Source organism: Bombina bombina, chromosome 7, assembly GCF_027579735.1.
Source record: "Bombina bombina isolate aBomBom1 chromosome 7, aBomBom1.pri, whole genome shotgun sequence".
Classification (NCBI taxonomy): domain Eukaryota; kingdom Metazoa; phylum Chordata; class Amphibia; order Anura; family Bombinatoridae; genus Bombina; species Bombina bombina.
In genome coordinates this window covers 501,719,715-501,732,907 of record NC_069505.1, presented here as the reverse complement: position 1 = coordinate 501,732,907, position 13,193 = coordinate 501,719,715, and the positions used below count along the sequence as shown (strand labels likewise).

Here is a 13,193-nt window from a genome sequence, read left to right as displayed (position 1 = left end):
TATTTTAAAAAAAATTAAAAATTAAAAAATTGGGCGGTTTTGACGTTAGTGAAAATATATCTACTGAAACCTGTAAGTTCCCACTAACCAATGTCATCTGCTATCTTATGTGACAGTCTACATATGTTTATCCATCTTAGTGTTTTTTACTGTGGTGTATTCAAATTCCTTTTGACCTTAACCTCGTGTTGTTGCGCATGCGTAGATAGCTATTCAGAATCTGACTGCCGTTTAAAAGATATCAGCTCCCATATCGCAATAAGGACAGGGCTACACTACACAGAGCATTTCTAGATGTTCTTTATGCAAAAAACCAAGTAAGTTGTTTCTTGTTTTTTACACAATATGTTTATTTTTAGATTTACTTTTATTAACTCTCCTTCTGATTTCTCTTTTTTTTTTTTTTTTCTCTGTTGCCAGGTGTTCTGTTCAGTATTCAAATTTTTGCAGAATTGAAAACACTATATCCAGCCTTAGAAATTTCTCAAGATTGGACTTTCCCGCAAAAAAAGAAGTAATAAATAAAGGAAGACCAATGCCTGAGCTGAAGGACTTACTTCAAAAAGACAAAACTATGACACGTACATTCCAAATTGAATGGTATCAAAGGAAAGAATGGCTGTGTGGCTGTGCTACAAAGAATCGCCTATACTGCTTTCCGTGTATTTTATTCTCCACTACAGATAATGTTTGGACAAATGCTGGATTTGGAGATTTAAAAAATCTATCAAGGGGCACTAACAAACATGAGAAATCGACCAGTCACATTCAAAACCAGTTTGCTTGGAAAACCTTTGGATTAGCGAGAAGGATAGATACTGCTTTAAATGAACAGCGGAGATTAGATATCATCAACCACAATGCAAAAGTGACTGAAAACCGTGAGATTTTAAAAAACCTTATTCAAGCAACCTTCTATCTAGGCAAACAGGAAATAGCATTCCGTGGTAACGAGGAGGGTGCAAAGTCCTCTAATCGTGGCAACTATGTGGAGCTATTGCATATGTTTGCATGGAAAGATGCAACTTTTGCAAGACATTTGCAAACATCCACTGTGTTTTCTGGATGTTCAAATAGAATCCAGAATGACTTAATCGAAGCAGTAGCTGATATAGTGAGAGATGATATAAGAAAGGAGATTAATGCAGCCCCCTTTGTTGCTGTGGAAGTAGACGAGACAACCGATGTTACAAACATAACACAAATCTCTGTAATTTTGCGTTATGTGGCTAAAAGTGAGCTGAACAGTGAGATAATTGTGAAGGAGGCGTTCTTAGGATTTGATGAAGTGGTTGACAGACGAGCACCAGCTATTGCAGACTATGTATTGGGAGTGTTGGAGAAATATAATTGTCTTGAAAAGCTGGTAGCTCAGACTTACGACGGAGCCTCTGTGATGGCATCAGCTATTAATGGGGTGCAAGCAAAGATTAAAGAAAAAGTACCTGAAGCAACTTTTATTCATTGTTATGCACACAAGTTAAACCTGGTGCTCTCTAATTCAGCAAAATCTATAGAAGAGTGTAAAGTATTTTTTTCTACACTTGAGGGAATGGCCACGTTTTTCAGTAAATCGACAAAGCGCACCCACCTACTGGACGATATGGTGAAGAGACGTTTACCGAGAGCAGCACCCACCAGATGGAGTTCAAATTCCAGACTAGTGCAGACGGTCAACATGTATCAAAGTGATATACGTGCTATGTTCCTGTTTCTCAGAGAAAATCCAGATGCTTGGGATCATGAGACCTTGATGATGTCTGAAGGATATTACTTCTTTCTGAATAAAGCATCAACCTGCTTCTTGCTTATGACATATGAGGCCATTTTCATACAAACTGACGCACTCTTTCGATTGCTGCAGAGTAAAGTGATGGATGTTGGATTCTGCTGTCGGAGAATTGCTGATACCATGAAATTTCTTGAAAATCACAGACAAGAGTTTGACAATTTGTATGGTACATTTGAGGCGGATTGCATCAGAATGGGGCTGACAGACAATGTAAGGAGTAAACAGCCAATAAAAGATGTGAGGAGAAGGTTGTTTTACAACATTATGGACAATGTAAACGTTCAAATGAAAGCTCGGTTTGACCATTTTGCTGAGCTAGAATTCCTTTGTTTGGTCGATTGCACTAAATTGCTTGAGATGTCCAAACATATTGATGACCAAAAACTGCAGAGCCTATCAATATATGGCAAATACTTTGACTTAGTTCGATTAAAATCTGATCTAATTGGATGTTATAGTTCAGAAATGGTGAGAAATGATTGCAAATCACCTACAGATCTACTAAACTTTTTGGCCAACAACGATCTCATGAAGACTGTTCCAGAGGCAGTGAAATTACTGAAGCTGGTTCTCACAATACCAGCTACAACGGCCTTTGTTGAGAGGTCCTTCTCTGCTTTAAAGCGCATAAAAACTCATAGCAGGAATCGGACCAGTCAAGGACGACTTTCCTCTTTGGCTGTTTTAGCTATTGAGAGAGAAAGACTGGTACAGTTGCATGCAAAAAACTGTGAAGATTTTCTTAATAAAGTTATTGAACTGTTAAAAAAGATAGAAGGATTGACCTTGTCTACAAATGAGGGAAATGAACAAGACCAGTCACAGTAAAAAAGTTTTGATTGTTAATATGTTAATATTTGTTAGATGTTTTATAATATAAGTTATTAAAGAACTATTTTAAACATAACAAAATGTTTTTTTCTTTTCTTTAAAGTTAATTTGCAATACCATATTCTGGTATTGCAATATATGATCAAACTTTAAAAAAATGCTTTATTCTCAAGGTCAACAGATTGCAGTTGAACTGGTGCTTTAGTGCAATGTTTCTTAACCGTGGCCCTCAAGTAGCCTCAACAGACCAGGTTTTCATTATAGATGAACCAGTGCACAATTGAAGTGCTCAGCTTAGCAGCAGTAATACCATGGATGGATTGTTTTCTAACCTGCTATCAACCATCAGCTGATTATTTCACCAATGCAGCACTGGTTCGGCTATAATGAAAGCCTGGTCTTTTGGGGTACTTGAGGACTTCAGTTGAGAAACAATGCTTTAGTTTAAATGCCTAATTTTACATTTTAATTTCAAAGGGACTTGCAGAAAAATTTCATTATCATCATAGAAAGTGGAGAAATTGCTGTCTCTGAGAAGGTAAGACCATGCACTCTTATTTTTTCATTTGTATAAATAGTGACCTTGTTGTCCTTCACTACGGTCTTTACTTTGTAAAATGTCCACCACAGCCTTTGTCTGTGCCTATACCTGTTCACCAGCTGCCACTGGTTCACAACATTTTTATATTTACTGAATAATGAAGGAATCTATAAGCATAATTTGCAGCATTGAAGTAAAAAAGTATGTTTGAAACATATTTTAATGGGCCTGGATTTCTAGATCTCATAATCAGAGCAAGCATTTTGTTATCTGGCAAGAGTTTCTGTTACAATCCTTTAGACTAAAAACAGATGTTTACTAAGTTGACCAGTTTTCAAAGACACCATTGAAAGGGAGATGAAACCCATATGTTTTCTTTCATGATTTAGAAAGAGCATGCAATTTTAAATAACTTTCAAATTTACATCTAATATCTGATTTTTTTTCATTCTTTTTATATCCTTTGATGAAAAGCATATCTAAATATGCTTAGAAGCTACTGAGCTTATTTAGATATGCTTTTAAAAAAAAGAAAATCAAAAGAATGAAGAAAACCAGATATCCTTTATTCAAAATCATATCTAAATATGCTCAGTAGCTACTGAGCATATTTAGATATGCTTTTCAACAAAGGATATCAAAAGAATGAAGAAAATCAGATATCCTTTGTTGAAAATCATATCTAAATATGCTCAGTAGATACTGAATGGTGACTGCATATAGATATTGGCTCGCCCATGTGCAATTGCTATTTCTTCAACAAAGGATATCTAAAGAATGAAGGCGTATCCGATTCCTAGACACTGCCTCACCAGCCTCTGAAGTCACCGCACATCACTGATTGCTTCATATAACTCTCCCCATAATTCCTCCTATTGCTTCATATAACCCTCCCTATAACTCCTATTTCTCCATATAACCCTCCCTATAATTCCTCCTATTGCTTCATATAACCTCTCATTATAGCTCCTTCTATTGATTCATATAACCCTCCTTATAGCTCCTAAAATTGCTCCATATAACCCTCCCTGTAACTCCTCTGATTGCTCCCTATAGCTCCTCCTATTGCTTCTTATAACCCTCCCTATAACTCCTCATATTGATAAATATAACCTCTCCCTATAACTCATCCTCTTGCTCCATATAACTCTCCCTATAGCTCCTCCTATTGCTTCATATAACTCTCCGTATAACTCCTCCTATTGTTCCATGTAATCCCCCCTATAACTCCTACTATTGTTCCATATAACCCCCATAACTCCTCATATTGCTCCATATAACCCTCCCTATAACTCCTCCCTTAAGCTCCTCCTATTGATCATATAACCTTCGCTTTCATTCTCCTATTGCTCCATATAAACCTCCCTATAATACTCCTTCTGCTCCATATAACCTTGTCCTATAACTCCTTCTATGGCTTAATATAACCCTCCCTATAACTAATCCTATTGCTTCATATAACTCCCCCTATAACTCCTTGTATTCCTCTATATAACCCTCCTTATAACCCCTATTGGCTTCATATAACCTCTTATTATAGCTCTTTCTATTGCTTCATATAACACTCCTTATAGCTCCTCCTATTTGCTTCATACAACGCTCCCTATAACTCCTCCTATTGCTCCATATAACCCCTCCCTATAACTCCTCCTATTGCTCCGTATAACCCCTCCCTATAATTCCTCCTATTGCTCCATATAACCCCTCCCTATAACACCTCCTATTGCTCAATATAACCCTCCATATAACTCCCCCTATTGCTCCATATAATTCTTCCTATAAATCATCCTATTGCTCCATATAACCCTCTCTATAACTCCTCCTATTGCTCCATATAATCCTCTCTATAACTCACCCTATTGCTCCATATAACCCTCCCTATAAATCATCCTATTGCTCCATATAACCCCTCCCTATAACTCCTTCTATTGCTCCATATAACCCTCCCTATAACTCCTCTTATTACTCCATATAACTCCTCCTTTTGCTCCATATAACTCCTCCTATTGCTATATATAACCCTACCTATAACTCCTCCTATTGCTCAATATAACCCCTCCCTATAACTCCTCCTATTGCTTCATATAACTCCTCCTATTGCTCCATATAACCCTCCCTATAACTCCTCTTATTGCTCCATATAACCCTCCCTATAACTCCTCCTATTGCTCCATATAACCCCCATAACTCCTCCTATTGCTCCATATAACCTTGTCCTATAACTCCTCCTATTGTTCCATATAACCCTCCCTATATCTACCTCTATTTATCCATGTAACCCTCCCTATATCTACCTCTATTGATCCATATAAACATTCCCTATAATTCCTACTATTACTCTATATAACCCTCCCTTCCCCCCTCTATTGATCATAAAACCTCTCCCGATAATTCCTCTGATTGCTCTACATAAACTCCCTATAACACCTCCTATTACACCATATACACTCATCCTACAACTCCAACTATTGCTCCATATAACCCTTCCTATAACTTCCCCTAGTTTTCCATTTAACCTTACCTATAACTCCACTTATTGCTCATACAACCTCCCTCTAACTCTTCATATTGCTTCATACAACCCTCCCTGTAACTCTATCTATCTATTCAGTTTTTATAAAGCGCGGCTAATCACCCGTGTGGGTCTCAAGGCGCTGATAGGCACCTATAAGGTGCGAGTAGAAATAGAGTTCAGTCGAAGAGCCAGGTTTTGAGGTCCTTTCTGAACTTTGTTAGGTTGGTGAGGTGAAGAGGGAGGGTGTTCCAGGTTTTGGATGCTTGATAAGAGAAGGACCTGCCACAAGCAGTGGTCTTTCTTATGCAGGGGATGAGTGCAAGGGCTTGGTTGGCTGATCGCAGTTGCCTGGTGGGGGTGTAGAAGGTGACACAGTGGTTTAGGTATTCGGGGCCGATGTTGTGGAGGGACTTGAAAGCGTGAGTGAGAAGCTTGAAGATGATCCTTTTGTTGATGGGGAGCCAGTGTAGGTCTTGTAGGTGTTTTGTGATAGGGCATTGGCGACGGATGTTGAGGATAAGTCTGGCGGTGGCGTTCTGGACTCGTTGGAGTCTCTTTAGGAGCTTGATGGTGGATCCAATGTAGAGCGCGTTGCCATAGTCTAGTCTGCTGCTGACGAGTGCGTGGGTTACAGTTTTTCTGGTGTCTGGTGGGATCCATCTGAAGATTTTTTGTAGTAGGTAGATGGTTTGGAAGCCTGCCGAGGAGACAGCGTTGACTTGTTGGTTCACGGATAGTGATGAGTCTAGGATGAAGCCTAGGTTTCGTGCATGGTCGGTGGGGATTGGAGGGGGTCCGAGGGCTGTGGGCCACCAGGAGTTGTTCCATGCTGAGTTTTCAGGTCCAAGAAGGAGTATTTCTGTTTTTTCTGCATTCAGTTTGAGGCAGTTGTTATTCATCCAGGAGGTGAATTCTGTGAGCCCTTCGTGGACGTTTCTCTTGGCGGTGGTGGGCTCTCTTGTGAGAGAGATGATTAGCTGAGTGTCGTCTGCGTAGGAGATGATGTTGAGGTTGTGGTATCGGGTGATGGCTGCCAGGGGCGCCATGTAGATGTTGAAGAGTGTCGGACTGAGTGAAGAGCCTTGTGGAACCCTGCAGTTGATTCCTGTGGTCTTGGAGGCGAAGGGAGGGAGTAAGACTTTCTGGGTTCTCCCGGTGAGGAAGGAGGTGATCCATTGCAGGGCCTTATCTCGGATGCCGGCTTCATGGAGTCTTGAGCAGAGGGTGTGATGAGAGACAGTGTCAAATGCAGCTGAGAGATCTAGGAGGATGTGGGCGGTGGTTTCTCCTCAGTCGAGCAGGGCGCGGATGTCATCTGTGGCTGCGAGGAGGGCGGTTTCGGTGCTATGGTTGCTCCTGAAACCGGATTGGGAGGGGTCTAGTGTGTGGTTGGCCTCTATGTGCTCAATGAGTTGTGCGTTGATGGTTTTTTTCAATGACTTTAGCTGGAAAGGGGAGCAGGGAGATGGGGCGGTAGTTTTTTGGGTCCTTAGGGTCTGCTGTGGGTTTTTTCAGGAGGGGCCTCAGATCCACGTGCTTCCATTCTTCCGGAAAGGTGCCTGTCTCAAGGGAGCAGTTAATGGTGTGGCAGAGTACTGGGGCGATGATGTCGCCTGCTTTGTTGAATATGTGGTGGGGGCATGGGTCTGAGGGTGCTCCGGAGTGGATGGATTTCATGGTTCTGAGGGTGTCTTCGATGGTGAGTGGGTTCCAGAGGGTCCAAGGGGGATTGGAGGTGCATTTTGGTGGCTTGTCGATGGGGTTAGGTTGTCTGGCGATGTTGTGGTGGGTCTGAGTTGTGAAACTGTTGTAAATGTCGGCAATTTTGCGGTGGAAGTGTTTGGCGAGGTTGTCGCATAGGTCCTGGGAGGGTGGGATGTCGTTGTTGTTGCTGTTGGGATTTGAGAATTCCTTGATGACTGTAAAAAGCTCCATGCTGTTGTGAGCGTTGGTGTTGATCCTGTCAAGGATCGCTGTCTTTTTGTGGTTCTGATGAGGCAGTGGTGGGAGGTGATTGCTTGTTTGTAGGCTGTTTTGTCTGTAGTGGATTTGCTGGATCTCCAGGTCTTTTCCAGTCGTCTGCAGTGACGTTTTGAGTCCTGGAGGGCCGGTGTGAACCAGCTGGCCCTGTTGGTGGCTTGGCGGGTGGGCGTAGTCTTGATGGGGGATAGGGAGTTGGCGCAGTCTGTGATCCAGTGATGGAGGTTGAGGGCGGAGGAGTTGGGATCAGTGGAGGGTGTAGGAGGGGACTTGTTTAGGGTGGCATGTAGTTGGGGTTCGGTGATGTTGTTCCAGTTTCTGTGGGGGAGGTAGTTCTGTTGTAAACGTGTGGTGGGTTTGTTGAAGGAGAAGTGGATGCAGTGATGGTCGGTCCATTGGAGTTCAGTGGTGAGGTTGAAAGAGATGTGGTTGCCTGAGGAGAAGATTGGGTCGAGGGTGTGTCCGGCTACATGGGTGGGGGACTTTACGAGTTGCTTGAAACCGATGGTTTCTATGTTTTCCAGTAGGTTGGAGGTGTTGTGGTCCTCGAGGTTGTCGAGGTGGAAGTTGAGGTCGCCCATGAGGATGTAGTCCGTAGAGGCGATGGTGTGGGGTGTGATGAGGTCGGTAATGGAATCGCAGAAGGTGGAGCGGGGTCCGGGAGGTCTGTAGATGAGGGTGGTGTTGGGTTGACCTGGATCTTGAAGTGTAGGTGTTCCAGGTCTGGTGAGTGATGGTCGTAGTTGGTTGCGATGTGTAGGTGGTGTTTGTATATGATGGCGATGCCTCCACCTGGTCGGTTAATGCGGTCCTTGTGGGAGATCTTGTATCCATCGGGGATAGCGATGGCAATGTCCTGCGTGGATGAGGGGTTCAGCCAGGTTTCGGTGAAGAACGAGACGCCTGGGAAGGTGGAGTCCAGTAGGTTCCAGATTTCAATGGCATTCTTGTGGATGGAGCGGGTGTTAAGGAGGATGCAGTTGAGGTGGTTGTGGTTGTAGTTGGGTTTGTTGGTGGTAGGGGTGGTGGTCTGTAGGGTGGAGAAGTTGCAGTTGGGGCAGGTGAAGGGTCCGTTGGTGTAGGTGGGCGATGCAAGGTGACAGGCTGGTGATATCTTGGTGTTGAGACTGAGCAGTCTGATGTTGCTGTAGTGGAGGCGGGTGCGGGTGGCAGGGTGGTTAGCGCTGGGCGCAGATCGGGTGTGGACGGGCGCAGATGGGCTTGCCTTTGTCGCGCCAGAGGCACGCCCGCTGCACACGTTCGCACAGCGAGTGGCATTAAATGTAGCTGGGAGGGGGGCGGGTCAGAGCGGGAGGCGGGAGGATGGCCGAGAGGCAGAGAGTGTGGCGGTAGTATGAGAGGAGGGGGAGGAGGTGAGAGAGGAGAGAGATGCAGTCCCAAAAGGGACTAGAGGAGAAATAGCGCAGTGAGTGGCATTAAATGTAGCTGGGAGGGGGGCGGGTCAGAGCGGGAGGTGGGAGGATGGCCGAGAGGCAGAGAGTGTGGCGGTAGTATGAGAGGAGGGGGAGGAGGTGAGAGAGGAGAGAGATGCAGTCCCAGAAGGGACTAGAGGAGAAATAGCGCAGCGAGTGGCATTAAATGTAGCTGGGAGGGGGGCAGGTCAGAGTGGGAGGCGGGAGGATGGCCGAGAGGCAGAGAGTGTGGCAGTAGTATGAGAGGGGGAGGAGGTGTGAGAGGAGAGAGATGCAGTCCCAGAAGGGACTAGAGGATAAATAGCGCAGTGAGTTGCATTAAATGTAGCTGGGAGGGGGGCGGGTCAGAGCGGGAGGCGGGAGGATGGCCGAGAGGCAGAGAATGTGGCGGTAGTATGAGAGGATGGGGAGGAGGTGAGAGAGGAGAGAGATGCAGTCCCAGAAGGGACTAGAGGAGAAATAGCGTAGCGAGTGGCATTAAATGTAGCTGGGAGGGGGGCGGGTCAGAGTGGGAGGTGGGAGGATGGCCTAGAGGCAGAGAGTGTGGCCGTAGTATGAGAGGAGGGGGAGGAGGTGAGAGAGGAGAGAGATGCAGTCCCAGAAGGGACTAGAGGAGAAATAGCGCAGCGAGTGGCATTAAATGTAGCTGGGAGGGAGCGGGTCAGAGTGGGAGGATGGCCGAGAGGCAGAGAGTGTGGCGGTAGTATGAGAGGAGGGGGAGAAGGTGAGAGAGGAGAGAGATGCAGTCCCAGAAGAACGGCGAAGGCAAACTTCCGCAAAAGTTCACGAACCAGGCGAACCGCCATAGACTTCAATAGGCAGGCAAATTTTAAAACCCACAGGGACTCTTTCTGGCCACAAAAGTGATGGAAAAGTTGTTTCAAGGGGACTAACACCTGGACTGTGGTATGACGGAGGGGGATCCATGGCAAACTCCCATGGAAAATTACATAGTTGATGCAGAGTCTGGTTTTAATCCATAAAGGGCATAAATCACCTAACATTCCTAAATTGTTTGGAATAACGTGCTTTAAAACATCAGGTATGATGTTGTATCGTTCAGGTAGTGTAAGGGTTTTTTTTTTTAAATGTACACTACTGTTTTAGCAGATATGACTTGCACTGGTGTGACACTGTGCCCTGGCAGGACCTAGAGCGCACACGTGTGAGGGAAACTGACTGCTATTATTTCACAATAAAAAAAGGTTTTTTTTTTTTTTAAATGTATGTACACTACTGTTTTAGTAGATATGACTTGCACTGGTGTGACACTGTGCCCTGGCAGGACCTGGAACGCACACGTGTGAGGGAAACTGACTGCTATTATTTCACAGTAAAAAAAGGTTGTTTTTTTTTTAAATGTATGTACACTACTGTTTTAGTAGATATGACTTGCACTGGTGTGACACTGTGCCCTGGCAGGACCTGGAACGCACACGTGTGAAGGAAACTGACTGCTATTATTTCACAGTAAAAAAAGTTTTTTGTTTTTTTTTAAATGTACACTACTGTTTTAGCAGATATGACTTGCACTGGTGTTACACTGTGCCCTGGCAGGACCTGAAACGCACACGTGTGAAAGAAACTGACTGCTATTATTTCAAATTAAAAAAAGGTTTTTTGTTTTTTTTTAATGTACACTACTGTTTTAGCAGATATGACTTGCACTGGTATCACACTGTGCCCTGGCAGGACCTCAAACGCACACGTGTGAAGGAAAATGACTGCTATTATTTCAAATTAAAAAAAGTTTTTTTTTTATTTTAAATGTACACTACTTTTTTTTAGCAGATATGACTTGCACTGGTGTCAAACTGTGCCCTGGCAGGACCTCAAACGCACACGTGTGAAGGAAAATGACTGCTATTATTTCAAATTAAAAAAAGTTTTTTTTTTTTTTTTTTTAATGTACACTACTGTTACACCAGATATGAGTGGTGGCACTGGGCAAGTGGGCACAGTATACGCTGTGAGCCTGAGCTGGCAGGCAGGCTGCAATTAGATTACACAGGGAAAAAAAAAAAAAAAAAAAAAGCAGACTGATGTTCTAGCCCTAAAAAGGGCTTTTTGGGGTGCTGTCCTTACAGCAGAGATCAGATGAGTCCTTCAGGACTGTAGTGGACACTGAATACACTAGCCTAGCTATCGATTTCCCTATTAAATCAGCAGCAGCTACACTGTCCCTCCTCTCACTAAGAATGCAGGCTCCGAATGAATCTAAAATGGATGCTGTCCAGGAGGTAGGAGGGTCTGGGAGGGAGTGTCTGCTGCTGATTGGCTGGAATGTGTCTTGTGACTGTGAGCTACAGGGTCAAAGTTTATTCAATGATGACGAATAGGGGGCGAATCGAACATCGCATATGTTCGCCGTCCGCTGCGAACACGAACATGCTATGTTCGCTGCGAACTATTCGCTGCAGAACTGTTCGCGACATCACTAATTAAATGTAGCTGGGAGGGGGGCGGGTCAGAGCGGGAGGCAGGAGGATGGCCGAGAGGCAGAGAGTGTGGCAGTAGTATGAGAGGAGGTGAGAGAGGAGAGAGATGCAGTCCCAGAAGGGACTAGAGGAGAAATAGCGCAGCGAGTGGCATTAAATGTAGCTGGGAGGGGGGCGGGTCAGAGCTGGAGGCGGGAGGATGGCCGAAAGGCAGAGAGTGTGGCGGTAGTATGAGAGGAGGGGGAGGAGGTGAGAGAGGAGAGATATGCAGTCCCAGAAGGGACTAGACTCCTATTGCATCATACAACCCTTCCTATAACTCATCATATTGCTTAATATAACACACCTTATAACTCCTCCTATTGCTTCATATAAGCCTCCCTATTGCTCCTCGTATTGCTCCATATAACCCTCTCTATAACTCCTCCTATTGCTCCATATAAGCCACACTATTACTCCTTGTATTGATCTATATTAACCATCCCTATAACTCCTCCTATTGCCCTTCCCAATAACTCATTTCATAGTTCCATATTCCATCTCCCCATACTGCTTAGCTCTGATTACCTGTTCCATCTTAATAAGGAAACAATCAATATAATCCCTGGGGCAGTTAGGATCTAATGTTGCTTGGTTGATCTCCACTCTCTTTTTTATACACTCAACCAGTTCTTCTGATACATCTATGATCTTTTTGTGTGGCCCTAGGATGTATTTCATCACCTCTGGAAGTGTGTCCTCCAACTGCAACAACACAGAAATTATTGATGAATAAAATGAAATGTTTCTCATATAAAATAAATTATAGTCCTTTTTGGAAATTCAATGAAAACACAGTTGGACAGTGCTAAACTCTTTCCAAAAGGTAACCATTGAAGTACTGTAATATTGTTTTCCACTATAGGTCCATTATAGCAAAAAAAATGATATGCTCTTTATTTTTTAGAACATGAAATTTTAAGACTAGCAACCATTTAATGCTATTTGTTTAATCCCGGCAAATGGGTTAAACACATAGTAGAAGTACTGGTCGATACCTGCAGAGTAATGATGTCGAAGAGCAGTAACTACCACTGACAGTGACTACACACACACATATATATATATATATATATATATATATATTTACAATCGGATTGGGATGATTTCAGTCCTCCACCTAAAACTATGGGCGTAGAAAACCGCATCCGCTGCTTAATAAATCTACCCCTATGTCTGATTCATGAAAGCTTAATATTAAATGGCAGGTCACTTTGAATATACATATAAATAAGTCATTTATATTATTACCTGTGCCCAAGGTGTGCCCATAAGTCTAGCGATCTCTTTTGCAAAACTGAATATGTTTGTTAATTTTTCATCTTCGTACTCAAATTGGTTTCCAAATATAATAAAACAAAATACTCTGGATACAGCACCCATAATCAGTTTTGATGGATCTATTGGTAAACCTAAAAAAGAAAGGTAGATATTAAAGCTTTGTAAGAATGAGTATTCCATTTTCTCCTACACTGGTAAGGCCATTGAAGAAGGATAAAATTATACTCTGAGGGTCTTTGTCTATTGTAATCTAAATTACCAGCATGGGCTCCATTTATTATTTTGTGGGCCGAAAATGTTACCAATTAGGGAACCTGTTTTCCTGTAATCAAAGCTAGGGGTC

The 13,193-nt window shown here is 43.3% G+C and overlaps 1 protein-coding gene across 1 annotated transcript in view; it reads right to left on the bottom strand.

Moving 5' to 3' along the window:
- LOC128666887 (cytochrome P450 2G1) overlaps positions 1-13,193 on the bottom strand; it is a 115,093-nt gene that overhangs the window by 44,924 nt on the left and 56,976 nt on the right. Inside the window, exons 5-6 of the mRNA XM_053721695.1 lie at positions 12,821-12,981; positions 12,098-12,274 (exon numbers count right to left, since the gene is read on the bottom strand). Coding sequence (XP_053577670.1) covers positions 12,098-12,274; positions 12,821-12,981 — 338 coding nt within the window. The remainder of the gene's footprint in view (positions 1-12,097; positions 12,275-12,820; positions 12,982-13,193) is intronic.